At 38.1% G+C, this 25515-nt stretch overlaps 1 protein-coding gene across 1 annotated transcript in view; it reads right to left on the bottom strand.

Moving 5' to 3' along the window:
- Window positions 1–25515, bottom strand: part of BABAM2 (BRISC and BRCA1 A complex member 2) — a gene marked incomplete at its 3' end in the record, with an annotated part of 158877 nt that overhangs the window by 24431 nt on the left and 108931 nt on the right. The window contains exons 7-9 of the mRNA XM_080616680.1: window positions 14659–14758; window positions 12488–12558; window positions 10870–10952 (exon numbers count right to left, since the gene is read on the bottom strand). Of these exons, the coding sequence (XP_080472806.1) occupies window positions 10870–10952; window positions 12488–12558; window positions 14659–14758 (254 nt within the window). The remainder of the gene's footprint in view (window positions 1–10869; window positions 10953–12487; window positions 12559–14658; window positions 14759–25515) is intronic.

Below are 25515 nucleotides of genomic sequence, written 5' to 3'. Positions count from 1 at the left end.
AGATTTAATAGTAGACTATCTTTTATAAAGCCAAAACACAACTCCTACTCCTTCCCACTCTTTACGTATCATCCAGCTTTGGCCAGGACTGCTTGTGCATCCAAGTACTTATGATGAAGCAAACTAATGGAAACAGGAAACACATATTCCAGACTTCAGAACTGTTTCTTATTAGTATATATTCATCATCTTTTTCCTTGTTCTTTTTTTGGTTCACTGAATCTCACATTCTCTCTGCTTTACTTACAACTGAGTTCACGGTGCTGGGAAAAACAACTTGTGGATTTGAATGCACTGCCTCAAACTGAAAAGTTCCTTGAACTCAGAGCTCTCCAGTTTTCATGATGTGTTCACGTGTGTAAGACTCATGTGAATTTACAATGCAACTTGGTGGCAACATAGACAACATATTATATATAATGATCCTGACACATCTATCAAGCTCTGTTTTAGAAAGAAAATGTCTAGATTTTCTGACATAACTTCTCCTATGGGAAAGCTGTTTCAGTCAGCCTGCATGATGGATGAAAAATCTTCATCTATCTTCAAGGAAAACCAGCAATCTTCAGTTTTTACACAGAAATTCCAGTACAGAAGGCCTTTCAGGAATCATATTGATCACTCTACCTCCTGAGAAACCTGAACAGATTCAGCCACAAGTATTTTGGGGACTGTAGTGGCTAGCACAAATCTCTGCAGGGTAGAATTTCAGGCTATTTTGCCTAGTGAATCCTTCCTGGACTCTTATGTGGCTAAAGGCCTTTACCCTACATTCTACTGGCAAAAACTGAAAGGGCGAGTTTGGCTCTAAACACACAGAATTACTAAACACCACAGCTATCCTGCTTTGGTGCGTGATGATGTAGTCTTGCAAGAATGAGAGAGCAAGATGACAAATAACATATCAATGGCATGACTGTGGGACTTTAGGTTAACAGAGCGTAGCCATAGGAATTTGAATTTGTTCAATATTATTAGGGCTAACATCCCTTCTGGAGAAAAACAGGTTCTCTGCAGGAAGATGCTGTTTTGAAATCAACATTTCAAAATTTCAAATCTGAAATGAAAAGCTGTTTATGGAATTTTAGCTGAGGCACTTTGGGTGTGTTGGCAATCACAGCTGGTTTTGAAATAATTAAGTCTGCCCCTGCTACAGGAAATACCCACCCCATCAGCAAAGTTAACACTTGTAGAGTAAACGAGTAAGATGATTTATATACAAGATACTTCCAAATAGAGTAAAGTAGTTCTTCCTTATGTTCAGGTGGAACTTCCTGGTTTAATCTTCTCTTTTCTAGGCTGAACAGGCCCAGTTCCCTCAGCCTTTCCTCATATGGGAGATTCTTCAGACCCTTAATCATTCTAGTAGCCCTTCACTGGACTCGATCCAGGAGCTCCGTGTCTCTCTTGTACTGGGAAGCCCAGTCCTCCAGATGAGGCTTCACCAGGGCTGAATAGGGAGGGAGGATCACTTCCCTTGACCTGCTGGCAATGCTCTTGCTAATGCAGCCCAGGATACCACTGGCCTTCTCGGCCATAAGGGCACATTTGTACTGGCTCATGGACAACCTGGTGTCCATCAAGAAGCCCAGGTCCCTCTCTGTAAAGCCCACTACTATTTCTGAAGAATGGAAACAATAAATTATTCCAACACACTACACAGAGTAGATTTGCTTACTTGTGGATGTCAATGAGACTAGAATAAATTTATGACTTAGTTTTCTTTTATTTCTTTTAATATAAAGTACATAACCCAGTTTTATTTGAAGAGGACTGCATGACACTGCTGTATCTACTTTGTGGTTCTTATTCCACTGATAATAGGAACTACAATATAGTCTAGGCACCAATGGCAACCAGATTTATGATTATTATTGTTTTAATTTTCTTTTAGTGTAAGCAGGTTGTAAAAATATCCCGTGGTCCTAGATCTTTATCATAACCTGCATTTTTCTTGTTAAGTACCTCAGCTTTCATACAAATGGCATTTTAAAAAATGTGCCAAAAATAGTTTAAATTCCTTAAGTTACAGTCATGTGCTGCAGACAGAGTATCTAATTCTCTGTTTAGTCTTGAATAGGAACTAATAACAGATCAAATCAAGACATTCTTCAGTTTCCAGCTATGCAGTCAAAGACCATGAAAAAATGTTGCAACTTACTTAACTCCAAAACTGCTTTATAATGTCATCTTGCTTTGAGGTGTCATCACCTATCTCAACTATGTCATGCTTCTTCAGACTTTCACAGCAAGACTGGACCATCTCCTAAAAACATGCCATGGAATCTCTCCTAATCGTACATCGAGCCCAGAGAAAGGGCATAATGGCCTCACAGCTCCTTTCCTTCTCCAATTTCTGCAACCAGGATTGTTTTTAATTGAGAGAAAGGCTTCTTATTTTTACCTTACAAGCTACAGCTACTGACATCTATTTTGCTTTATTTTTACTTCACATTCTCAAAGATCTTCATTCCCTCCCCCTTCCGTTTTTATTTCCTTTTATTGTTTCTGCTGTTAACAGTTTCTATAGTAACTTCTCTAAGTGCTGATGAGATTGATGCTACTAAAAGCTGTCTCTTATCCATCTCAATTGCTTGAAGCTTATACTTTTAAACACAGTTGCAGTTGTCACAGGCATAGAGAGCAAGCTGTGCCTCTTCTTGTCACAGGCTGGTGACCACTGCGTGTAACAGGTGGAGAAAAGGCAAAAACTTGTCCTCTGCTTTCTCAATAGAGAGACAGTGCTAAACGCTAGAAAGTTTTACAATACTTTCAGCAGTAGAAAGAATTCTAAACCATGTTTTTACCCAAAAAGCAGCTGTGCAAAAACATAAGCTTCTCTCACTGACACTTTACTAAGCTTATGAGGCTTTCAAACAAGTTCTTTTTCTTGTTTTAAATGCTGCCTGGGATTTGAACGTAAATTGATTTACTTCATTGTCATCTGTGACCAGTGTGACATTATCCTGCAGGTCAAGAGGACCCTTTGCTGACACACACGCTATCCCGCTCTTTCACACTCTGTTCCATGCCAGCTTATGGTTTTCAAATCACAACAGAGTGTAATCCTGCCTGACCCAACTAGCCAGCTACACCACTCCAGATATTTTTAAAGCTAAACAGAAATCTATTTACGGCAATATAGGCCCATTGCTTCTTCCCGATCCTGAATAATGCAATTTACCACTTCTGTTCTTGAAGCCACCTTTCAGAGTTCTAAAGGCTTAGCCTTCTATCACCTTTTCATGACCTAAGAATTAGCTTGTGGAATGCATTCTTTTAAGCCATTCTTTCTAGACTACCAGTCATTTTTTGGTGCTCAATTGTGAACACTCCATTCAAGGATGAAGCAAGACAAATAGCAGGATCACAACCCTGAGCTTCACGGAGCAAACTTTGGTCTGTTCAGGGATCTTGCTCCTCCCATAGAAGAATCCTATGGGATAATGGTCCTGGAGAGAAGAGGGGTCCATAATCACCTCCTCCAAGCACAAGAATGGTCCATCTTAACGAACAGAAAGTGAAGCAATAGTAGCAAGAGGCCTACATGGATGAACAAGATGCTTCTGACTAAGAAGAAACCTCAAATACAAAAATGAACTCAAATATAGAAAGGAAGCACAAGAGATGTGGATACTCTCTGAGCATGCAGAGACCAGGTTGGGAATGTCAAAGTTCACCTGGAATGAATCTGGCAAGGGGCACGAAGGACAACAAGATGGGCTGTTACAGGAGCAGCAACAGCAAAAAGAGAGACTAAGGAAAATGAGGGACTGATGCTGAACGGGGCAGGGGAACTGGTGACAAACAAAACAGAAAAGAAGCTTAAGCACCCCCTCCCTCCTTCCATCATTTCAACATTTAAGTATCTTTGTGACCGATTCCACCTCTAAACCAAGCTGTATTTCTTATTATTAAAAATCAAATCATTTACATATTTCATAGAAGGCATGCAGCCGTCGCATTTGGTGCCATTGCTGAGTTATATATGGTTCGTTAGAAAAAGTTTACTTTGGTGACAAAGTGATTGTCATTTGGTAGCAAGAAGAGGGAGATAGGGAAAAAGAATTCAGAAAATCTCTTGATGCAGCTCTTATTTCTAGAAATTCCTGTGGTGTTCTGTATCATCCTGTTTTTTTCTGAGAGCAATGCCTCGTATTGAACCCAAGACTGATCCATGTGAAACCCATGCTCATAATCTCCTTTCCAGACTGAAACCAAAATATTTGCTTTCTACTTGCTACTGTGAGCGATTTTCAACTTGCCGTATCTCACACCTTTAATGTATTTCTCACCTTAGAGAAAACCTATCTGTGAATACCATGTAAGACAATACCAGAATGTGTAGTCACAAGAAGTACCACAATCTGTACTCAAGTTCCAACTCTGTCAGTGACATCCTGTGACCCTATTACGATTTTCAAAACTCGAGTGGATAAAATAGGATTGTATCACTTCCCTATCTCAGGCATCTTTTTCTGAGAATTTATTAGTTATCTGTCACTTACTCGGGCACACAGCAGTTCTCTAGATATATCTATTAGATAAGAAAAAGCAACAAGTTGGCTTTTCTGAAAAGTGCAATTTTAGAAGAAGATATCACAAAGCCTTTCAGTCCCTTTGTTAAAGTGCTCGTAGTTCCTGGAAGAACATCAATTAATGTCTACAGCTCTGTACTACAGCTTTAAATGAATGGCAAATTTATGTGTTTCTCAGAAATTATAAAGTTAAAATCCACAGCAAAGTGACACTTTAAAAATAGTTTGCCAGTCCACTCACGTCAGGCCATCATAAAATCCTTGTAAAACCTAATTCCCATCACAACAGTTTCCTGTTTACTGCTGTTCATACCAAGTTTTATGAATTGCCTGGTGTCCATTCTCTGTTTTTGATCAGAATTATGACTACAAACCTAGAACTATAAGTTTATATTGAGTGACGTGGTTACAAAATGAACACAAAGAGACAGAAAAACAGGAATAGAAAACCGTCCTTTTCAGGTTCACTTGCATCCAATATGAATACTTAAATAAGGACAATCTCACTCAGCTCATGTACAAGTAAATACCCACGATGGATTCAAAGAATATATATTGTTTAATATACTCTTATTACACAAAAATAAAATTATCAGTTTAGAATAAAAATTTCAAACAATCTAGTTGGCAGTGTTCCTTAGAAATAAAGGAGAAATATATGCAACAGAGAAAAACGATCAGCTAAAAGCTAATTTATTTTCCAAATGCTGCAGTTCAGTCCTGGGATTAGCGCCTGCCTATGCCAGGTTAAGTGCTGAACCTATGACTCAAGCTACTTTTTCATCACACTGCCCGATCCACAGCACTGCAACATCTGCAGCTTTCATTGACTTCAGTTAAGCAGCACACCTCACTACACAGGAAATATCAGAGAATGCCTTGTTCTGTGGTGATTAAAACAACGTATAAGGTGTTGAAGAGACCCCATCTGCTCAGGGTAATACATTGCTGTAGGCACAATGACGTGCTCAGGAACTTTCAAGATCATATTCAAAGAAACACATGGTACCAACTAAAACTACTGGGAGAGTCAGAGGAAAAGACCACCTCACCAGAGACACTTACCTGCTTGCTTAACAGTCAAAAAATAACTCCCAACTATAAGATCCAAATGGTTTCTGACTTCTGCCAGCCAATTTTACATCACTGGGGCTTTATTAATCTCTAGTTACTCATTTAAGAACAAAATGACACCCTTACATAATCTTTGTAGATTTTTTTGATCAGCATGGTACTTCTCATACTAGACTCCTGAAACATTTATTTTGTTACGCTTAACATTTCTGCTGAACTACCCAGCTTTCCTGACACTACCAGACATTGCTCCATTCTCCTATACCTTGTTATGCACCCTGTCGTGAGTTCGCTTTTTCCTTCTCCCTCAGAGAGTGATAAATTCCCATTTTCATTTAAGGAACAATGAAATAACAATAAAATAGAAGAATAAAATAAAAGCACTGTGTAAGGAAGCCAAACCACCTCATTAGATAAAAGCTCACCCAAGCAATCTAATATAAATATTCCACTCAACAACTGGCCCTTTTTTAGGGAATGACTTGGGCAGACAGCAATGTATTTTTCCATACTGTTTGTTGAAGAGATTTCTCTCTCATAATGAGAATAACTTCCCTGAAGGAGGGAATGCAATCTTCGTTTCCTCCAAAGATTTGTTTTTCCCTGGAACTTTAAGTGTTAATTGTGATCACTGCGAGACACTGATATTGATGAAGATGAGAAACTCTTGAAGGTGAACTTCTCTTCAGCTTCCAAAAGGTTTGTGACTGAGTCTTACATGACAGAAAACTGAAAAATACACATCTCCAAAGCTACTAACCCCCCTCAAATGGTTATCCATACTCCAGCAGCGCACAGGAATCACTGAACATATCCAACTGCATTAAATACCATATCAAAACAACAAACACTAGCTACTCCTCATGTTTACACTTAACAAGATCTATAGCTCCTATATAACAGAGGGCTCTATGGCCAAAACTACAGGCAGATAAATGTTTACTGAAATCTTTACAGGAATAACATGAAACAGTCTCATGTTCTAGGTTTAAATTGCTTGGATAATAAAAATATTTAAGAAATAATTTGTTTAGCTCTCTGACCATGGAATTAGGGAGAGGCACGTGACTTTTCAAATAGGAATCGGCAGAAGCAGTCTAAAAAAGAACACTAAGTACAATCTTAGGTGAAGAAAATACCTTTGCCTTCTCACATAAGTTCTCCTAATCCCAAATAGTAAACACTAAGCAATCAGACACATGTTCATCTTGGAAAAATCTTCTATTTAAGACTTTACCAAACCTCCTTGCTAGCTATTTACAAAGTCTAACTTGTTTATTTAAACAGCTGGTGGAGGAATAGATGAAGTGGCTGACAAATGCTCATTAACTGTGTTCGGTTGACTTTCCAGAGCTGGGGCAATCTCCTTTAAAGGAAAGGTAACGTCTTAAACTATACCAGGTGCTTGAAAAATTCACATTTACGTACATTCTAAGGATTATTGTTGCTTTACTGAATTATTGAAACAATACGCAAAGCCTAATGAGATATTTCTGCTTGGGGAGGAAGCTGGTGGAGTGAATTACTTCTTCAATGCAATTTTGTTTATTTGCAGTGAGCAGGCAAATGCTGCTCGTACTCCAAACACTACTAAACTGTACTTTCTTTTCATAGCAGTGTAAACTTGTCTTCCCAGCTACTAATGCTCTTTCCTCAAAATGTCCTATTTCCCTCCTTCCCCTTCTTCCAAACCCCATCTGACAACCATGGTTACCAAAAGTTCTTTGTTTGTGTCTTTATTTTCCAAGCTGCTTTCTGAGGCTGTGGATGGATGTGCTAATCCAGATCCAACAGAGGTTTATGTGAGCGAACATCCATTGTTTAGATCAGGCCATCAATTCAAATGATGTAAATTGATTGCAGGGGCACAAATTGCTTTGCTGACAAACGTGCAGATAGCAGTATCAAACAGGAATGCATCAGAAGCTGGCACTTATGACTTCCACCAAAGAAGCCCTGAATCCAGAAGTGGGTGTCTGCCCAAAGCCTGACACTCATTGGTATAAACTTCTATTACCCAAATAATCCTCTAGGCCCCTGGCTTGCTTCTCTATCCTGTGTAAAAAAACTTCTTATTGACATATTGCCTGTTTCTGATCTATTCTCTGACAAAGGTAACCACATAACTGCACAGACAGGTAAGAGGGTGGACAAAACCTATTTCAGTTGGCACTTCCATAGACAGAAAGCTCAATAATTAAACTTTAGCTTTTACATGACCAGCACCTTGGACCTTGTGGGTGACTGGCATTGCCCAACAAAGAACCTGAAACCCCTTACAGTTAAGCCAAGGTCAGTGGTAGCAAGTGTTCCCACCAGCTTCACCCAAGTCTGAGATCCTCCACAAACTCAGGATACAAATGCTGGCAGCTTCCAACATTCTCTATCCCTCAAAATATTGTTTAATGAAACAAAACCTTTTCAGTTTAGCAGCTGTCCTTTTCAAGATGTTTTAAGCAAATAACCACTAACACAAGCAGCATTTCATTTGCTAGTGCAACTGGCCCAACTTCTGTCAACGCCCTTTGTGCTGATAACCTAAAAATCTCGTCATATAAGAAACAATCTTTGAAAAGCCTGTACACAGGTTGCTCTGGAGTCCTACTCTTGTGTCCACTCCATAAGGCTAATAATGCATAGTTAATGTAACTTGCATTTACATTTATACATGGTATAAATATACAGAATGTCTGCAGGAACAAGAATATGAAGAAAAAACTATCTCCAAAACCTAATCATAGCTGATTTATAAATGAGAAACAAATCAGCAGCTTACTGAAGTTAACTTACAAAGCTTCGTACTGAGACTTACCCAAAACCAGTATCAATATCAAAAGCAGTAAACCTGATTAATGATTTCCTCTTCTATATGGATGCATGAACTTCTCTGAATGTTTATTTCTTCTGTCATATATTTGAAAGCACCTGATTAATTCTTAAAACTAAACCACTAAAGCAAGAGTTCCTTTGACTGGTCTTTGATCTAATACAACAACTTCAGCAAGTACATTAATCTAATGATTAAGTTTGCAATTAGGTAGCTCTTCTGTTTTTTAACATAGAGTGAGTAGACTTTGTTCTTCATTCTGTAACTACAGCACAAATCAGTTCTATTTACCAAGTGAAACTGTTTTGAGGTTACTGGGCTTTTGCAATCCAGAAGTACTTTACTGTTTCTTTTTTCACTCAGTATACTCAAAAAAACTACTCTGAATAATTTCATTTTACTTCTTCCTAGTTTCCAAACAAGTCTGTAACTTTGAATACAGTCACCAAAAAGAGTTATTTTTGAAATCCCTGAATGCATCTGTCAAAGCAAACACAACTCCTGTTAGGGTTTACATACCTCACAATCTCCATTAAACCCAAAATCTTAACCAAAATTAAGATGCCAGTAAAATTTACTATGGTTCCTTTCAGTTGATCTGCCACAGTGCTTGCTGTATACTGACCTATTTATTCTCCTCTGAATACCTTGACTACATACTACAGTAAATACAGAAAGTAGAACAGTTTTCAACTTACAGCTATCTCTCCCAGACATTTTATTAGACGCTTGCTAAATATTCACCATAATATACATAGTTATGTCAGTGGTTTAGAGATGAAAGTCTACATTACTTCACTCAGGAAATGAAGTGCAGGTTTCGGTCCTTTCATTGCAATATCCTTCAGTGCATGGAACATAAATGTTTTTGCAGTGAGTTGTTCAACAAGCGAGTGATGCAATGGCTTACACAGCTAAGCCAATGTATGATTTCTAAGGCCACAGGGTTAATACATAGTGATAAAGTATTCAGTTATAATTGTAGCTTTCATGTCAGTTAAATTGGATACTCTGAATATTACACAGTTAAAACCTACTCTGTTATTTAACAGAAATTTGAATTTTGATTCCCCTGAAATCTAACTGATTCAACATCTACTCAGTTATATTATCCCATAGCAAAGAATCAAATCCACAGGAATTTTAACACTAATAAAATTAAGCCAAACAGACTGGGGAGTAGAAAAGGTAAGAAATCTTCAAGAAGGTTATACATAAAAAAGCATCATCTTACAGAAGACAATCACTCAGTGACCAATTCTCATTTGAGCTGAAGAGTAAGTAAAGATGTAATAAGGACAATTTTTCAGGAAGTGTCAGTTTTCTTTCTTTTTTCTCCCCACAATGTAAGTCATATTAATGTGATGGAAGTTTCTTAATTTCAGGTTTGAGTTTTCTAGGCCCCTTATGGTCATTATTGTCTGGAAATCTTAGGTGATGAAACCAAATGGATCAGTGAGACCATTTTTTATGACCTTCAATACAACACATGGAAAAAGACTTCTCTGAACAACTGCAATCCCCACCTCATGCTTTAAAAACTCTGGGACAAATATCTAGGATGTCATTAAGACATCACAGTTTACCACATGAAAAGCTAGCCCCCAATCAAAAATTACATACTCTGATATATTCCAGCACTAGAGTGTTTACAAGCACTAATGTTGCAGCTGCCCAGATTGCACTGTAATTATTTTAAACAGACATGAGAAGTGTAATGATCAAAAATAAAGGGTAGAATGACTGGACTTCCTCAGACCAAAATCTCTTTGATAGCTGTGAATTTCACCTTACCATAGGAAAAATAATAACTGCTATTTAAGGTAACATGTACAAGGCAGTAACAAACCAGATGTACCAATTTTTACATGAATTAATTCTTACATATTTATTAAATTAAGAATGTCTTTTTAAAGTAATACGATCTTGATTTAAAAACTTCAGATTACAGGAAATCTAGCTACACACTGTAGCAAACTGCTAGACAGTTTTGCCTACACAGTTCCAGTGTAGGAATAACTTTTGGTTCGTAATGACAGTATAGTGTTATTTCTCATTTAATAGATTTTTCCTTACACTAAAGTGTCTTTACTATCACTATCAGTGCAGCAATTCCTGACAATTACAGGAGATTTTAGGCATGTACAACTTTGAACTTAATCTTGAGTCAAATTATCAGAAAACCTTCCCATAATGCTTCTGGCATTCTGCAAAGCAGGCAGCACGCTATTGATGTGGATCCTCTCTCCTTCTCCAAATACAATCAGGATTTTGTGCTTTCAAAGTGTCACGGTCACATCAAAAATACATTCACCAATGCACAAATATAGCTAGAACTTTTAATTTGTTTCCTGTAATTGTATTTTTTTGTTTATGAACTTGTATCTTCACAACGATAGACATTTATGCCTGAGGCAAAGTGTTACTCACTGTGAACAAGAAAGCAAAAATCTTTCCACATCAGCAGCAGGGTAAGTTTTGTGAAGCCTTCTGCATCATATTCCACCACACCACTACCAACAAAAAAAATCCAAACAAAAAAATGAGTACAATTTTTATCTACCATTCATTCTAATACTGGATGATAAATATGTGAAATCTGTATTATAGGGATTGTTTTGTTTCTATGTTTGTTTCAGAAACTTCCAGGCGTTTATTTATTTATTAACTTATAATTTGCTAGCTGAATGAAAATTAAATTACATTTTTCATCTTAATAATCTTACTTATTCTGTTATTGGAGCTTCTTACCCAAAGAAAGGTCGTATTCAGTTTACATAAATACGCTTTAGAATGAAAGGAGAGCTGCTAACGCAGCTGCAATACTAAATTGATAAAAACTACATGCACAAATTCCCTGTATGTTACTCAGATTAAGATAATTTAGTAACTCTGTAGTAGGTGACAGTAACTTTGAAAACGCGCAGGCTGAGAAGAGTTTAGATTTGAAAATTCAAACGGATAAATATATAAAAAGCAAAGCACAAGACCATATGAAAAATTAAATATAGAAGACTTGCTTATCAGATGGAATAAAAGTTTCAATCACCCAGAGTCGGTATTCTCTAACGGCCTCAAGCAGTATCAGGACTCATGAACCACTTTATGAGTGAAATAAATACATAGGCATACCTGGGCCACTTCTATACTGTAGTTTTCTCAGAAGAAAAGGAAGTATCTTGTTTTCATAAGGATTGAGCTTGCATCAACTCATGTATCATGCCTGTTCATATGTCCAGTCCAAGTCATTGTTACCTATCTAGAGTTCTACAAAATTTGGGTGCATACTAGAAGCCACTTGTCTTCCTACCTTCATTTGAGAGACCAGAGAGTTGAAGGGCTCCTGACTATTCATGTCATTTGGTATCACCACTTGAAAGCAGAAACCCCCTCCTCACAATGACATGAAGCACTGCTGGTCAGGCAGTCACTCTTGGATAGGCTCCTGGACTCTCGCTTGAGTCAGGATTTCAGTGGGAAACCAAAGTGCCTACACTTCATGGTGACAAGGTGCACCTGGTTAGTTGATTTGTGAAGCTAACATGTTGTCATGCCAGGCCCTTTGAGCAGCAGGTATTCAACATGATCTGACAGCCCTTTCTCTCTCCAAACAAGATCCTGCTCAGCAGTGGAAGCAGCTGTCTCCAAGTCCTGCCTTCCTGCCAAGCAGTGGTTTCTGGCTTCTGCAAGGCTTGTAACTGTACCCACTTCCCCATCCTCTCGCCTCAGTGACTGCCTATTACTGTAGGACCCCTCCAGTCATTTATTCAGGAATGAGCATATTTCTTTTGCACAAGCAGAAAACCCCAACCGTCCTTTTCCCATCACCAGCTATTTTCTAGTAAAATCAGATCAGCAACTGGCACAGAAGTAAGGGTGAACTTCATCCCAGCACTGCCACAGAGGGACAATCTACACCCATCATTCTGTGAAAAATGACCAGATTCCATTTAATCCAGTGGACAGCAGTCACACAACCAAAGATCATGTGCAGAAAACACCACTTTCCCCCACGCTACAGAAAATAATGTATCAAAAGAAAACTTACGTTCCAAAGTGACTCAGGAAAGCTGCAATATACTCTCTTCTCTTATGGTATCCCTGAATAACATATTGTACCTTAAGAAAGAAAAGAGACAAACAAATCCAGAGCTATAAAAAGATTAAAAAAGCCAATGGTCCCAATTTGTCATATATTCCTTGTAAAGGAAAATTTATGTCTGTCATGGTGGCAGCTCTGAATCCTACATTTAGCTTACACGATTTCCCTAAAGAATCCTAAAATGCCTTTAAAACAAACACTGGATCTTGCACAAAGAAAATCTCTTCTTGCACAAAGAAATCTCTTCACTCACTTCTGAGTGAAACTTAGCGTTTCACAACGTACTGAAGCACTGTTTAACTGCACAAGATGAAGAGAGAAGAAAAGCAATGCGTGGCCTTGCCTTGCTGAAGTTTGAGCAGGAAGCCGTGATAGGCAAATCATAATTACCTGAACTGACAGTTGGTTCAGTGCCAAAATAACATTCTGGTTATGAAAAGAAAAGAAAAGAAAAGAAAAGAAAAGAAAAGAAAAGAAAAGAAAAGAAAAGAAAAGAAAAGAAAAGAAAAGAAAAGAAAAGAAAAGAAAAGAAAAGAAAAGAAAAGAAAAGAAAAGAAAAGAAAAGTATTTCACAACTGATCTTGGGTGTTTTCTGGAGACTGCACCTCCAACAAAATCTTCTTAACGCTAAGCTCTCTCAGTGGTTTCATGCTGACTCAGAGAGCCACCTACTCAACTGCGAACATCAATTTCTGAGGCATTCTGGGTTTTGAAAGGCTTCCATCCTGGCAAAACCCAACAATGCTAAACTTGGAAGACTTCAGGCAAAATTCTCCTCGCACCGTGTATGTTTTCTTATTGATTTGAATGGGATTACTTAGCAGAACAGCATGAACAGGGTCTGACCTGTAACAGAAACAATGCATGTGTTGTCAGGCTGCAAGAGCATCTGGTTTACAACTGTTTATTTCAAGTGCGTACAGTATGGTTCCGTATGTGATTCCCTATACAAACCCCTTTGTCGTCCAGAATGAAAACTAACATTTTAAGACTCCTTTTTCCCCACCGAACATGAAAAGAAGAGGAAGGATATTTTTCTTGGCTATGGGAATATCAGAAATCCTTGGCTGGCAAATGCTTTCTCAAATTTTTTGAAAAAGCTTTGCTACAATCATTGCTGAGAGCTATTCTGTACCCCTTAAAATTACATTTTATTTATAAATTGAAGACTTATTGCATTTTATAAAAAACTGCAATGATTTTGAAGGTTCTGTGTAGGATCTGAAATGTTATTTTGGGAAAAGGAAAACATATGATAAGTTTGCTTAAGCGACTTTGTTTAAGAAAGGATAAAAGCAGTCCTGTGTATTTGCCGATTTTAAAAACAGAAAGTAATTTGAACAGAAAGCCACAACAAAAACAACTCTAAAGATAGGCTCCAATATAATTACGGAAACATATTTTGAAGAACTTTTGCTAAAAGATAAAATTATTTTCCTCATTTGGACAATTGAAGGTAAAAATAATATACAATAGGAGGTCTGTAATAGGGAGATTCCTAGCTGTTGGCACCTAAGCTTTCTTTTGAAGATTACACTTAAATAATGGAGATGCTTTCAAAATACTATAGTCACTCTTTTTTGTTTAAACAGCAAGCTAACCAGAACGCAACCTTTTCAGCAACCTTAAACAGTTGTTGCTGCATAAACGTCCAAATAGACTGCTGATTCAGTTCATCTGGATGAAAGAGCTGAGAAGAAAATTACTGAAAGTACTCAAAACCTACAATGATGACTATGGTATGAGAACTTCCAACTGGAAAAATAATATGCAAACTACATCTGTATCTAGTAGCGAAATAATATGCTACAGTTGTTGTACCATACAGTAACATTTTGTCCTAAATCTTAATGTGTCACAGGAAGAAAATCCCACTCCAGGATGTGATCCCAAACAAGCTTTTTTTACTTAAAAGAGTCATTGTATTTAACACTCTGCTTAGGAGCTCAGCTCTTATCAAGAAGATATTCCTTGTGTAGCAGTTCACCTTAAGTGTAGAGTGCTTGGACCTGGCAGAAGAAAAACTATGTCTATAGAAATGCTATAGCGTGTTACTGCAACACAGTACAGCCCAGCACATAAGAGAAAGGATAACTGAGTTCTCTTTACTAACTTACCTTGTTTGTTAGCAGCTGGCATACTTGGGGTACATAGTCGATAAGACAACCTCCACCGGGAAAGGCTGGGATGTGAAGGGCAGATGATCCTCCAAGTGCACTAGGAACAGAAGTTAATAGAACACTACATTACATGTACAGTCCCTGCGATTTGAAAGTGATTTCTACACTGTTCTCTTTCCCTATTCGGAAAATCAGAGGGCCTTAATGAGCAAGTGAATTTTATGCTGTGGTGATATAAAAAGTATTGAGTGATACCATCTATAAAACCAGGTTATACCATGACCTACTGTAATTAAACTACTTTAATCAAGAGTATCACTAATGCAAAGCATTCTCTCAGGAAATAGCTTTTTCCATTTTAAACAGTTCTGTTTCTTAGCCCTCATCAATAAGATGTCAACCACTGTAGTTAAGATATCTTGTTAACGTGGCAGGAGAGACTCTGAATCTTGAATTACTCAAAAAGGCACCTTCAATCAAAACAGCTACGCAAAGCAAAATAATAAGGACTGAGAAGTAATAGGTTGATATGTGCAAATGTCAGTTATGCCATCTAGTCCAGTTTCGTGCCTTCCAATACAACAGAGTTAATGTACTAGATCAAGGGGGCAATGGGGGCAAAAAGATTATTAGGTACATGATGTAAGGGGGGGATGCCGAAAGAAGTGGGTTTGTTCAGTCTAAAGAGAACACTGAGGAGGAAGAGGGGGGTGATATTGAAGAGGGAAGTTGAAGGCATATTGTTATTGAAGGCATATTGATGCCTTCAGTCATCTAATGGAAAAATTATAGAGAAACAGAGCCAGTCTTCTATTAAGTGCACAGTGACAGGATGAAAGGCAATGCAGACATGTTGCAACAAAGGAAATTCTGGTTAGCTATTAGGAAAAACGTTTTCCCAATGACAGTAATCAAATACTGGAAGATAGGCCCAGAAGGGCTGGGGCATCTCTGTCATCAGAGGTGCTCAGCTGAACAGCTGCCCATGAGTATGCTGATCTAAGCTAGCCCTGCTCTGAGGTGGGGCTTGGCCAGGTAATATCCAGAGGTCCTCCCCAGCCTACATTGTTTTATGATTTTGTTCAACCCCAGAAGGAAATAATAAGAACAAAGGTATTAACTCTGTCCATACACAGACTGGAAAACTGAATGGTAGGAATCCACAGAAGTAAGATAACTTCAGAGGTGTATTTAGGTACCTTAATCAATTGCCTTCATCATAGGATGAGAGACTGAAGCATGCCTGCTATTGCTGAGGATAATGGCTTCTTTGGTGTGGAAAGATCTAGCACTTTTTATTTAAATCAGGTTGCACAAGGCAACAACCAGCTAAAGTCCATACTGCTTTCTTTTAGCAGTACTGACCTAAATCCTTCTTATAGTATTTTACCAATCAAAAGGGGTATAAATCTGCATCACACACTGTGGCTTACATCATTCACTAAACATCCAGAACCTTGTTGGGTGCAATTAAAAAGCTTCAAAAGCTAAGTTACTTTGTGGACTCCTGTTTACATGCTGTTTCCATGAAAGATTAAACAGGCTGGAAAGAAAGTTATCTGCAAAACAAGGCTCTTATTCTCTAGTGGGACCTGCCCTTGAGTTTTCCACAGTGCTTGATAAGATATCACTTTGGTAGGTATAAAAGTCTACAGTCGTACATCCCTTTGAAGGAACAGAGCCTACATAAATCAAAAAACCCAAACTCATAATGAGGTATATGGAAATCTGCTACTCAGGCAAAACAGTCTGGGTTCAGCAGACTGCTCACCACATGGAACAGTTCTGCAGGTCTGGATTTTGCATATGCAATGATGGAAAAAAATAAAAAAAGCCTTGAGCACACCACAGCTACATAAAAACACAAACAAACTTTGCCAGGAGAAGAAAAACTTCAACGGGATTTAAACACACCCCCCCCAATTCAGTTTCCTTGCTGTTACCCCCTTACTGCAATTACTCACAAGGGAATATAATTTTGCTACTTGTGGATGTTAAAAACAGTGAAACAGTGAAGCGTGACTATGAGATTATTACTAAGCTGGAACATTTCTGAAACAGTAGTTTGCTCTTAGGAAATTGAAAGTATAGTGGGTCCACCAGTCTTTAGTGCTGGCAAATGAAGAACTTGTTCCTTCTGGTTTGTTCCAAGGGGGTTGTGAACCTTCCTTTAAGACCCTGTCTTTCAGCTTATTGAACTCCTTAAATGACTATGTAAATATATCCATAAAAGCCTCCAATCTTCTACACAGAGCAAATCGTACTGCCCATTTTACATTCTGCCTTGCCTCATTTGCAACCAAGTCCAAGTTACCCCTCATCATGGAGATACCACTGAAGACGTTCAGATGACTACAACAAGAATTTCAGGCTCCTCTCAAGATTACAGTAGCAGGCATGAAATTAGAAGTAATCGCTAACAGATTTCACATGCAAAAAAAAAAACTTTCTCTCCTATATCATCAGCTTCCACTACAACTTCCAGACTGAACCATAGAATCACAGAATCATAGAATAGTTAGGGTTGGAAAGGACCTTAAGATCATCCAGTTCCAACCCCCCTGCCATGGGCAGGGACACCTCACACTAAACCATCTCACCCAAGGCTCTGTCCAACCCGGCCTTGAAGACCGCCAGGGATGGAGCATTCACAACTTCCCTGGGCAACCCATTCCAGTGCCTCACCACTCTCACAGTACAGAATTTCCTCCTTATATCCAATCTAAACTTCCCTTGTTTAAGTTTGAACCCATTACCCCTTGTCCTATCACTACAGTTGCTAAGGAAGAGTTCCTCTCCAGCACCCTTACAGGCTCCCTTCAGATACTGGAAGGCTGCTATGAGGTGATCTGTGAATAAGAGCTTCCCATTTTTACCTGTATCCATCTTTTGAAAGTAGTGAATCCATAAAAACTTGTTGACAAAAATGGGAATTCAACGCTTCTCAAATGAAAAACAGCCTGCTACAAGGTGTGGTTTCTGAGAAAGAGGTCCCTCCACAGAAAGAAGGCTGGAAATTCTAGCGTAATTATCCTCTGAAAACAGAATAAAGCTGTACAATATGTAATTTATGTTCTGTAGAAATAATTATGGGTAGGGAAAATTAAGAGAGGCCAGGCACCTTTGTTCCCTCTACTGGGTCAGAGAATCTGCTTATTAAATATTTTAATAAAATACTGCATTTGCACAGGACCTTGCCTCTGACCATCGCAAAATATTCTATAAACATTGAGTAATTAAGGTACATTTGCCTAATGAAACTTATATTTACCTTTTATTTTTAAACACGTAGGGAAGTTATTGCTCAGAGTTTGATTTGACTACGCTGTTCTATGCCCCTGTCATGCCAAAGCAACATATTTGAAGTACCTCACAATCATGAGACAGGACAAGAGGCTACAGTAATTCCTTTGACCCTGTAATAAACCTGCAGGTGAAGGAAGAAGTGACTTAAATGTCAAATAAGAAGGATCTGTAAAAGAAGCAATAAAATATGTGAAATGGAGAAAATTAGGCAAGGGAATTTCAGCATGCAACTCAGTATCTAACACTGCTTTTTACAAAGCCCAATCAAAAATGTTTAAGACAAAGAATGCCATAAGCAGCCTTTTATAGTCAAGGACACTGTATTTGGCAAGAGATTTCACCAGCAGAAGCTAAAGATTCCTGCACATCAGGTCTGTTTTCCAGACAGTTGGGACTCTTGGAGCATAGATCTTACATACCTCCGTTTGTGATTAAGCTTTCCTTCTTGGTATCACTATCCCCTACAGATGAACCACATTTTTATACTTTGGAATAAAGACAACTATAACATCACACGATCAGGTTTGGTGACATTCATTTATCAAGACAACAATAAAAAAAAGACCCCAAAAAAACCCTAACAAAAAAATCGAGATATGAAGTTATTTTATTTTTAACCACAGTCTAACTGATACTGCTCCCCTACAGCTGCCAGAATAAGTCCAGTTTCAGCACAATCAAATGAATTGCGTTTGAGTTTCACACAGTTTTTTTTCCAGCAACTTGGTAGTTTTTAAAGGCTAAGATTCTAACAGATTTTCCTATTGGCATTCTGTAATTATCTGAATTCATGGAGCAACAGTCTTAGTGGATTCTGTTTCATCAGGACTGGTACCAGATGAGGATAAATATGTGGTAGGTCTACCTTATCTAGGAGATAAGGTTGTATGAACACATTGGAACACAGAGACAAAGATCTGTTGTCCTCAGCATTTTATTCCCTTGCTGTCATCCTCAACCTACTCAGCTGCAAACCAACTTCATACGCTTCACTTTAAGACAGACCAGAGTTTCCAGAGTGTCAGACACAATGTGGTTCTGGTCCATCGTCTGCAAAGTAAACTGGACTTTGTCAGGAACTCACCACTGAATTCAACAAGAGCAGCAGTCAGCCAGCATTAATGGCAGTTCTGTTCTGAGACGTGCTGAAATACAAGTGCAGAGAGTGTAGCTGGAGTATGTTTACATTTGTGCTGTTGACTGGTGCATTCCAAGAGACTTGCTCTGTCTGTTTCTCAATGGATCTATTTATTCAGACCCACATACAAAATGAAAAGCTATTTCCCATTTCTTGATAGCTTATAATTACATTAAAATGTCTTTCTCAATAAATGATTCTTAAAAAAAAGAGCCTTAGCATTAATTCACAGGTTTACAGAAGTGACTGGTTTTGTTCTTGGGTATTTATGTGTAAAGAACCAGTTATTTCCCCTTCCTTAAAAACATCACTTCACTACAGAAGAGGTGGGATGCTTCCAAGTCCCATGCTCAGAAGACCAGGTGGCCTGGCAAGGCAGACTTGGAGGCATGAAGGAAGATGCACCTAATCCCATCCCTAAACTACCTCTCCCCTGCAACTCTCCCCATGCTTTCTTGGGCCTGACTAGTTTCCGTAAACTCATTCATCCCATCTCTTCCATGCAATCCATTTTGCTTCCTCCTTCCTCAGAGCATTAAAATGAAGGTTTCTCTAGATTGCTGGGAAACTTTTTAGCTGACTCTGGAAAATAAGGATTATTTTAGACACCCCCTACTTCTTGTAGGGTCCCACAGGAATAAAAATACCAGAGTTTATAAATAAGTAAACATTATGTGCTAACACAGGCTATGGTACTAGAGTTAGGCACCTGTACACGTGTAATACTGTCTATATAATATTTTGCTCCTTTTTGCCTTATCTATTAGCATTCCCCATCTCCCAAAACTGACTTTTGCTCCAAGGGGGGAAAGAATGAAAAGCACGTATTTGGGAAGGAGATCCAGCACTGGAAGAAGAATGGTATTTATGCCTGAATACAGTGTGAATGTAGCATTAAGGAGCTTTATACCAAAAGAAAATGGTAAATTATACTGATTGCACCAAGCAATGTTCCTAATCCAATGTATTCTTTCTGCAAAAAAATAGGGAAATAACAATTTCAATGATTGTGAATGATCCAGTTGAAGATTTGTCTATCTGTGAAAATGTAAATAAATAAGAAACTTGCTTCTGCACGGAAAGACTTTTTATACTGGTTTAAAATAACTAAGAGCTTTTCTGTCAGCATGGCCAATGTTAAAACATGTTCAAATCTACGTACTAGTGATGGAAAGTAGACTACAGACTTTATAGACTGTAGCCTTTGCTTTTACCAGGATACACCCTTCTTAACTCTAAGTTCTCACCTGCCTTATTTTGAAACTGAAGAACATTGCAGACCTACACAAGCATTTAAAGGGTTTATTACTCATGATGACTATAAGCAAGAGTAGCCTGAAGCATGTGGAAAGAAATTCCCTTCTTTTTGCTCTTTTTTCCTGTTTCGAGCCTCATGTTATGGGCTTTGATCTCCTTTCCCGTTCTCTTTCTCCTTTGTTGCTGAAGTAAATAGTTGCCTTTTTTTTTCCCCCCTTTTGCAGTTTCATCACTTTAGTACATTACGCCATTTGGCACAGGAGACACGAGGAACCACATCAAATAAAAGCACGTGACCACAAAAGCTGCCTTCCCAACCATGAGCCCAGATTTGCTGTCAGTTTACCATTTTTCAGACTTGCTCGACCGTAACCAAATCCTCCCTTATCACACGAACAACGTGGTGCTTGGCAGAAGCCTTGGGCTAGTGCTTCCATCAGCAATAGAGAGATTAATGGCAAAAGAACTGAACATCACTCCTGTTACTCAAAAATTGGTCAGTCTAAGTTTGTGACAGTGTTTTCTCCCCTTTCTAGTAACACTCCATTTAAAGCAACCATAATTAAGATATTGCTTGTCCACTCAGATCTGCTACAAGCTAAAGTGTGTCCAAAAAGTTTCCACTCTATTTTAAAGGAACAATTTTTAGTTATTTCTATTTCAATATCGCTAAAAGGGAAATGTATGTTTTCAGCTAAGAGATATAATTTGAGGTAGCTGCATTGTTGAGTGTACAGAGAAAAAATACAATCACAAATAGACCTAGAGGGAAAACTATGCCAAGTTTACTTATTTGGAGAAAGAACTCCAGTTAAACTCAGACTAAAAATTTGGCCACTAGAGCTGAAAGGATAACACTATATATTTTTTCCTTGACCTAAGGATGCTGGTGATGGACTCTTCATCAGGGACTGTAGTGACAGGACAAGGGGTAATGGGCTCAAACTTAAACAGGGGAAGTTTAGATTGGATATAAGGAAGAAATTCTTTACTGAGAGGGTGGTGAGGCACTGGAATGGGTTGCCCAGGGAGGTTGTGAATGCTCCATCCTTGGCGGTGTTCAAGGCCAGGTTGGATGAGGCCTTGGGTGGCATGGTTTAGTGTGGGGTGTCCCTGCCCATGGCAGGGGGTTGGAACTGGATGATCGTAAGGTCCTTTCCAACCCTAACTATTCTATGATTCTAAATTCCTCTGAGCTCCTCCCAATTAGTGACTGCAAGCAATATGAAATAATCACTGTAAAAAGTAAATACTAAACCCAAAATGTATTTTAGTTTCACAGACTGTGCAGAAAACTGCAAGTCAGACTTTGTGAGCCTTATCTGCAACTCTTCTGCTGACTTCATATGTTCTAGCAAGTTATTGCAACCAGTCTTCTTTTCTGCTTGCCCACCAGTAATGCCCAGATTCTTATACTGAGGTACACTCAAATTTAATAACACTCAAAGAGTAGTATAAAAGCTGTGGGATGAAGTCATCCTTAAGTGCTAATGAATGCTGCTTTGTTTGGGTTATTCCAAATTCAGTATTCTGCTGCAGGTAAAATTGTCAAGAAAAAGGTGTTTTCTATAATGTATTTCCCATTTTAGACAAAGTGGCTGCACCAAGGAAAGATTTACACAACTGTATAAATTCTGGGGTTTAGCAGACTTTAACCTAACAGATTTACACACAAACCATAGCTCAGGTGATCCAATATTGAAAGATGAGGATAGGAGCTCTATCCCAGGATTCTACTCCTCCTCAAGGAAAAAATAAACCAAACAAGAAGCATGAGATGAATAGATAGCTAACCCTATAATTAAACTAGAATACATTTCTTCCCTTCTCTGGCAAGACACAGAACTGGAAGGAGAAAGAAGAGATGCTCTTGCAGTATAAAGCTTTTCTTACTGCTATTTGATAGTACTAAAGTCTGAGAACACTAGTATTTACTCTGGAGACATCATACTTTCATCATATTCCAAGATATAAACTTCAGCAAAAGTCCAAGCAAGTGCAACAGAAATTATCAGCAGGTCTTCAATGTGTGCAGCGGTTTAAAATACAGGCTAACTTAGCCAGTGCCAACAATATTACTTTACAAAACACTGCACAGTAAAGCAATTTTTGTCACTTATTCATTCAGACAATTTAAAATCAAAATGAAAAGTGTAAGAGCAATATACTTCAAACTGATTCACAGCATTGAAAACCCCCTTATATTTAAAATATAGAATGATTTTTCATAATACTGTGCAAAGAGGTTCAAAAAGAGAATACAAAAAAGTTTCACATGCTATAAGGAGAGTGTGATTCTTCCTTATAAGGCTTAAAAAATCTGAGAAATATCATTTTTGTGTTGCAACTTACCACATTTATCCCCCCACAAGCCTCCCAAAAAACCCCAGTAGCAAGGTGTATCGCAAATGTAATATACTCAGTCAGTTGGGGCAAATAGTAATAAGAATCCATAGCAAATTACTTAGGAACTGACTTTAGAGATACTTTTTATGGTCTAAAAAAAAAATCAGTTTCAGTGTGACATATTCCCAATCTTCCCCTCTCACAATGTATTACTTACTAATATTAATTTTCCATCAGCACAGCATTATTTAAGGTAAATAGTTATAACAAGATCTGAACAAGTTGCTAGATGCATCACAGTTTAAACAGGAGAGCATGGCTCGCGTCCCAAAGTACTTTTGCAATCCACTATTTCACACTACAAAGCACAGTGAGGAACTGAAAAGCAGGCGCTGAACAACAGGGGAGGAAGAGCACGGCTGCAGCAAGGAGACTTAAGACTTAAACAGCTACAATGGAGAAATATATATTTCCAAAATATTTTGCTTATTTCTTAAAGGAATCTTGGCAGAAAAAGGTACAGGTCAGGTAAGCAACACGGGCAGATAAGAAAGAGACCACAATGCCATCCTATTTTGCTTTTACTTCCAAAGAAGTTAAAAAAGCAGTAAGTAAAGAAATTATTTAAGATGCCAGGAGAAAGACCATGTAGCTTAACCTGCAGCGACTGTCTTCTGTATGGATCTCAGGAAGAAAAGCGTGTGTGAAACAGGCTGGGGACTTGTCACAACTGAGGGAGAACAAGATTTTGGCTGAAGAAAGAGTGAACTGTAACCTAATTGCAACACTTCTTCATCTTGCACTGATTTGAGATGTCAACACAAAACCGGGAACTTCTTGAAACTGATGCACTATCCCCATTTCTCCTTCACATGAATTGTGAAGGAGAAGAAGTAGAATCCATTACCTGAAAATTTACATTTCAGTTTTCTGTTCTTCGTAAGCATGCCTTTAATGGCATTACTTGTTTTGCACATTTATTTACAACCACCTTAAGTGTGAATATATTGAGGGTCTTCTAAGTAGCAAGTAAAACAATACTGGGCATTGGCTCTTCTTCAAGGGAAAAATGTATAGACTTGAAATGGTGCCTCAAAGGAACTAAAAATGGCTTACACATAGCGTGAAGATAGGAGCTGGGAATTAGAAACTTTTGCATAAGCAAGAGAAACAAGATTAGAGACCTGGTATGCTGTGAGCAGTCTTTTCTCCTCTGAAATAGAAGGACTCAATAAACTAACGAAATAATTGAGGATTTATTTACGGTGAGAATCACAGGAAGTTCTTCTGCATTGAAGCCTGGGTAATGTTTTACACAGTGCTTGCCATCACTTAAGATACCAATCTGCTCTTTTATAATCCCCTCTGCTTTAGTGATGGAGATCTCTCAAACAATCCTATTGAACAGAATATTTATCACAAATCCATGTGATTTTTTTCTTATTATCCATCAATAAAGTGGGTAACGAATGACTGTTCCAAGATGGTATCAGTTATATTTACAAACATATGACTTATATACCTGTAATTTCTTTTGGCATGTATTCAATAACATGCAGATTACTATATTATGATTGTTCCCATAGCAGGTAATTTTCTAATACTTGTACTAAGCCCAACTAACCAGCAGTGTCTTTATCATAAAGCAGCAAAATTAGTCTCCAAAACCTGTACGACTCCATTGCCTTTCTTGCCCACTGTTTTCACCTATTTCTGAAGTACAACAGTCATTTCCTATAACTCGCAGCCTTTTATGCTTTATAATTGCACTTGCTTATATTGTTCTTTATTTTATGTTTCCTAATCTACTAGTCAAATTACAGTAATTATCTGTTATTGTTAATCTTTTCCTGATATTGCTTAATGCCTACAACTTCCAGTGACACAGTCATTTTGTAAGCATGCTATTTTTTCCCCTCTGTGCTAAAATAGAGCAGTGTTGTAGACCTCTCCCACATCATTAGATTTTTTCCATTCTCCTTAGGTCAGACAGTAATCCTCATCTGAGGATCTCTTCTATCTACAGAAACATTTTGTTTAAGAAACATCTTGTTTAAGAAACATCCTGTCCCCTGCATCATCAGCATCACATGTGCTGAGCTTACATGAAGGACAAAAAAATATAAAGTACTGAAAGGATTAGAAATCTTGCAGAAAAAAATGCAGAAATGAAATGAGAGCAACATGGTGGAAATCTTCTGGATCTGAAGTTGAGCATTTAGGTCATTGATAAGAATGACCAAGGGAGGCAGAAAGTTAGAAGAGAAAAATGCTTTTCTTTCATACATCTGGCTTCTGACACTGATTTCCATGCATATGCAGCATGATTAAGGGGCATTCTTACTCAGATCTTGCAACTGGCTTTATCTTATGTTCACAAATGATGTGGAATGCTACAAGTCTGGTCTGGTGCTCTTGCTAAATGCTTGAAGAGGCCTAGTGAGCTCAGGTTTTATTTAAGCCAAATACGTTCACATGTGGACGCAAGGCAATAGAACATAAGCTTTTCATGTAAACACAGCCACTGTGGTTTGACAAGCTAATAAGAACCATGTTAAACCCTTACTCATTTAACAAGATGATAGGAATCTGTTCAGATGTTTTTTACAGCCCCTTTCAGAATCTACCACAGGCATGTGTTTAAGTGTGTTTTGTTCCTGTGAACATAGGTTGGACTTGATGGTCTTGAAGGTATTTTCCAACCTAGTTGATTCTATAACATAAGTAATTCAATATTCATCCTAATATACTATCTTCAAAAGAGAGGGAAGCAGAGTTTTGCACAAAGGCAGCCTCTGGCAGGTGGA

Source organism: Psittacula echo, assembly GCF_963264785.1.
Source record: "Psittacula echo genome assembly, chromosome: 4".
In the NCBI taxonomy this organism is placed as follows: Eukaryota; Metazoa; Chordata; class Aves; order Psittaciformes; family Psittacidae; genus Psittacula; species Psittacula echo.
The sequence above is the reverse complement of the archived record's forward strand: the minus strand, read 5'-3'. Positions and strand labels throughout refer to the sequence as shown.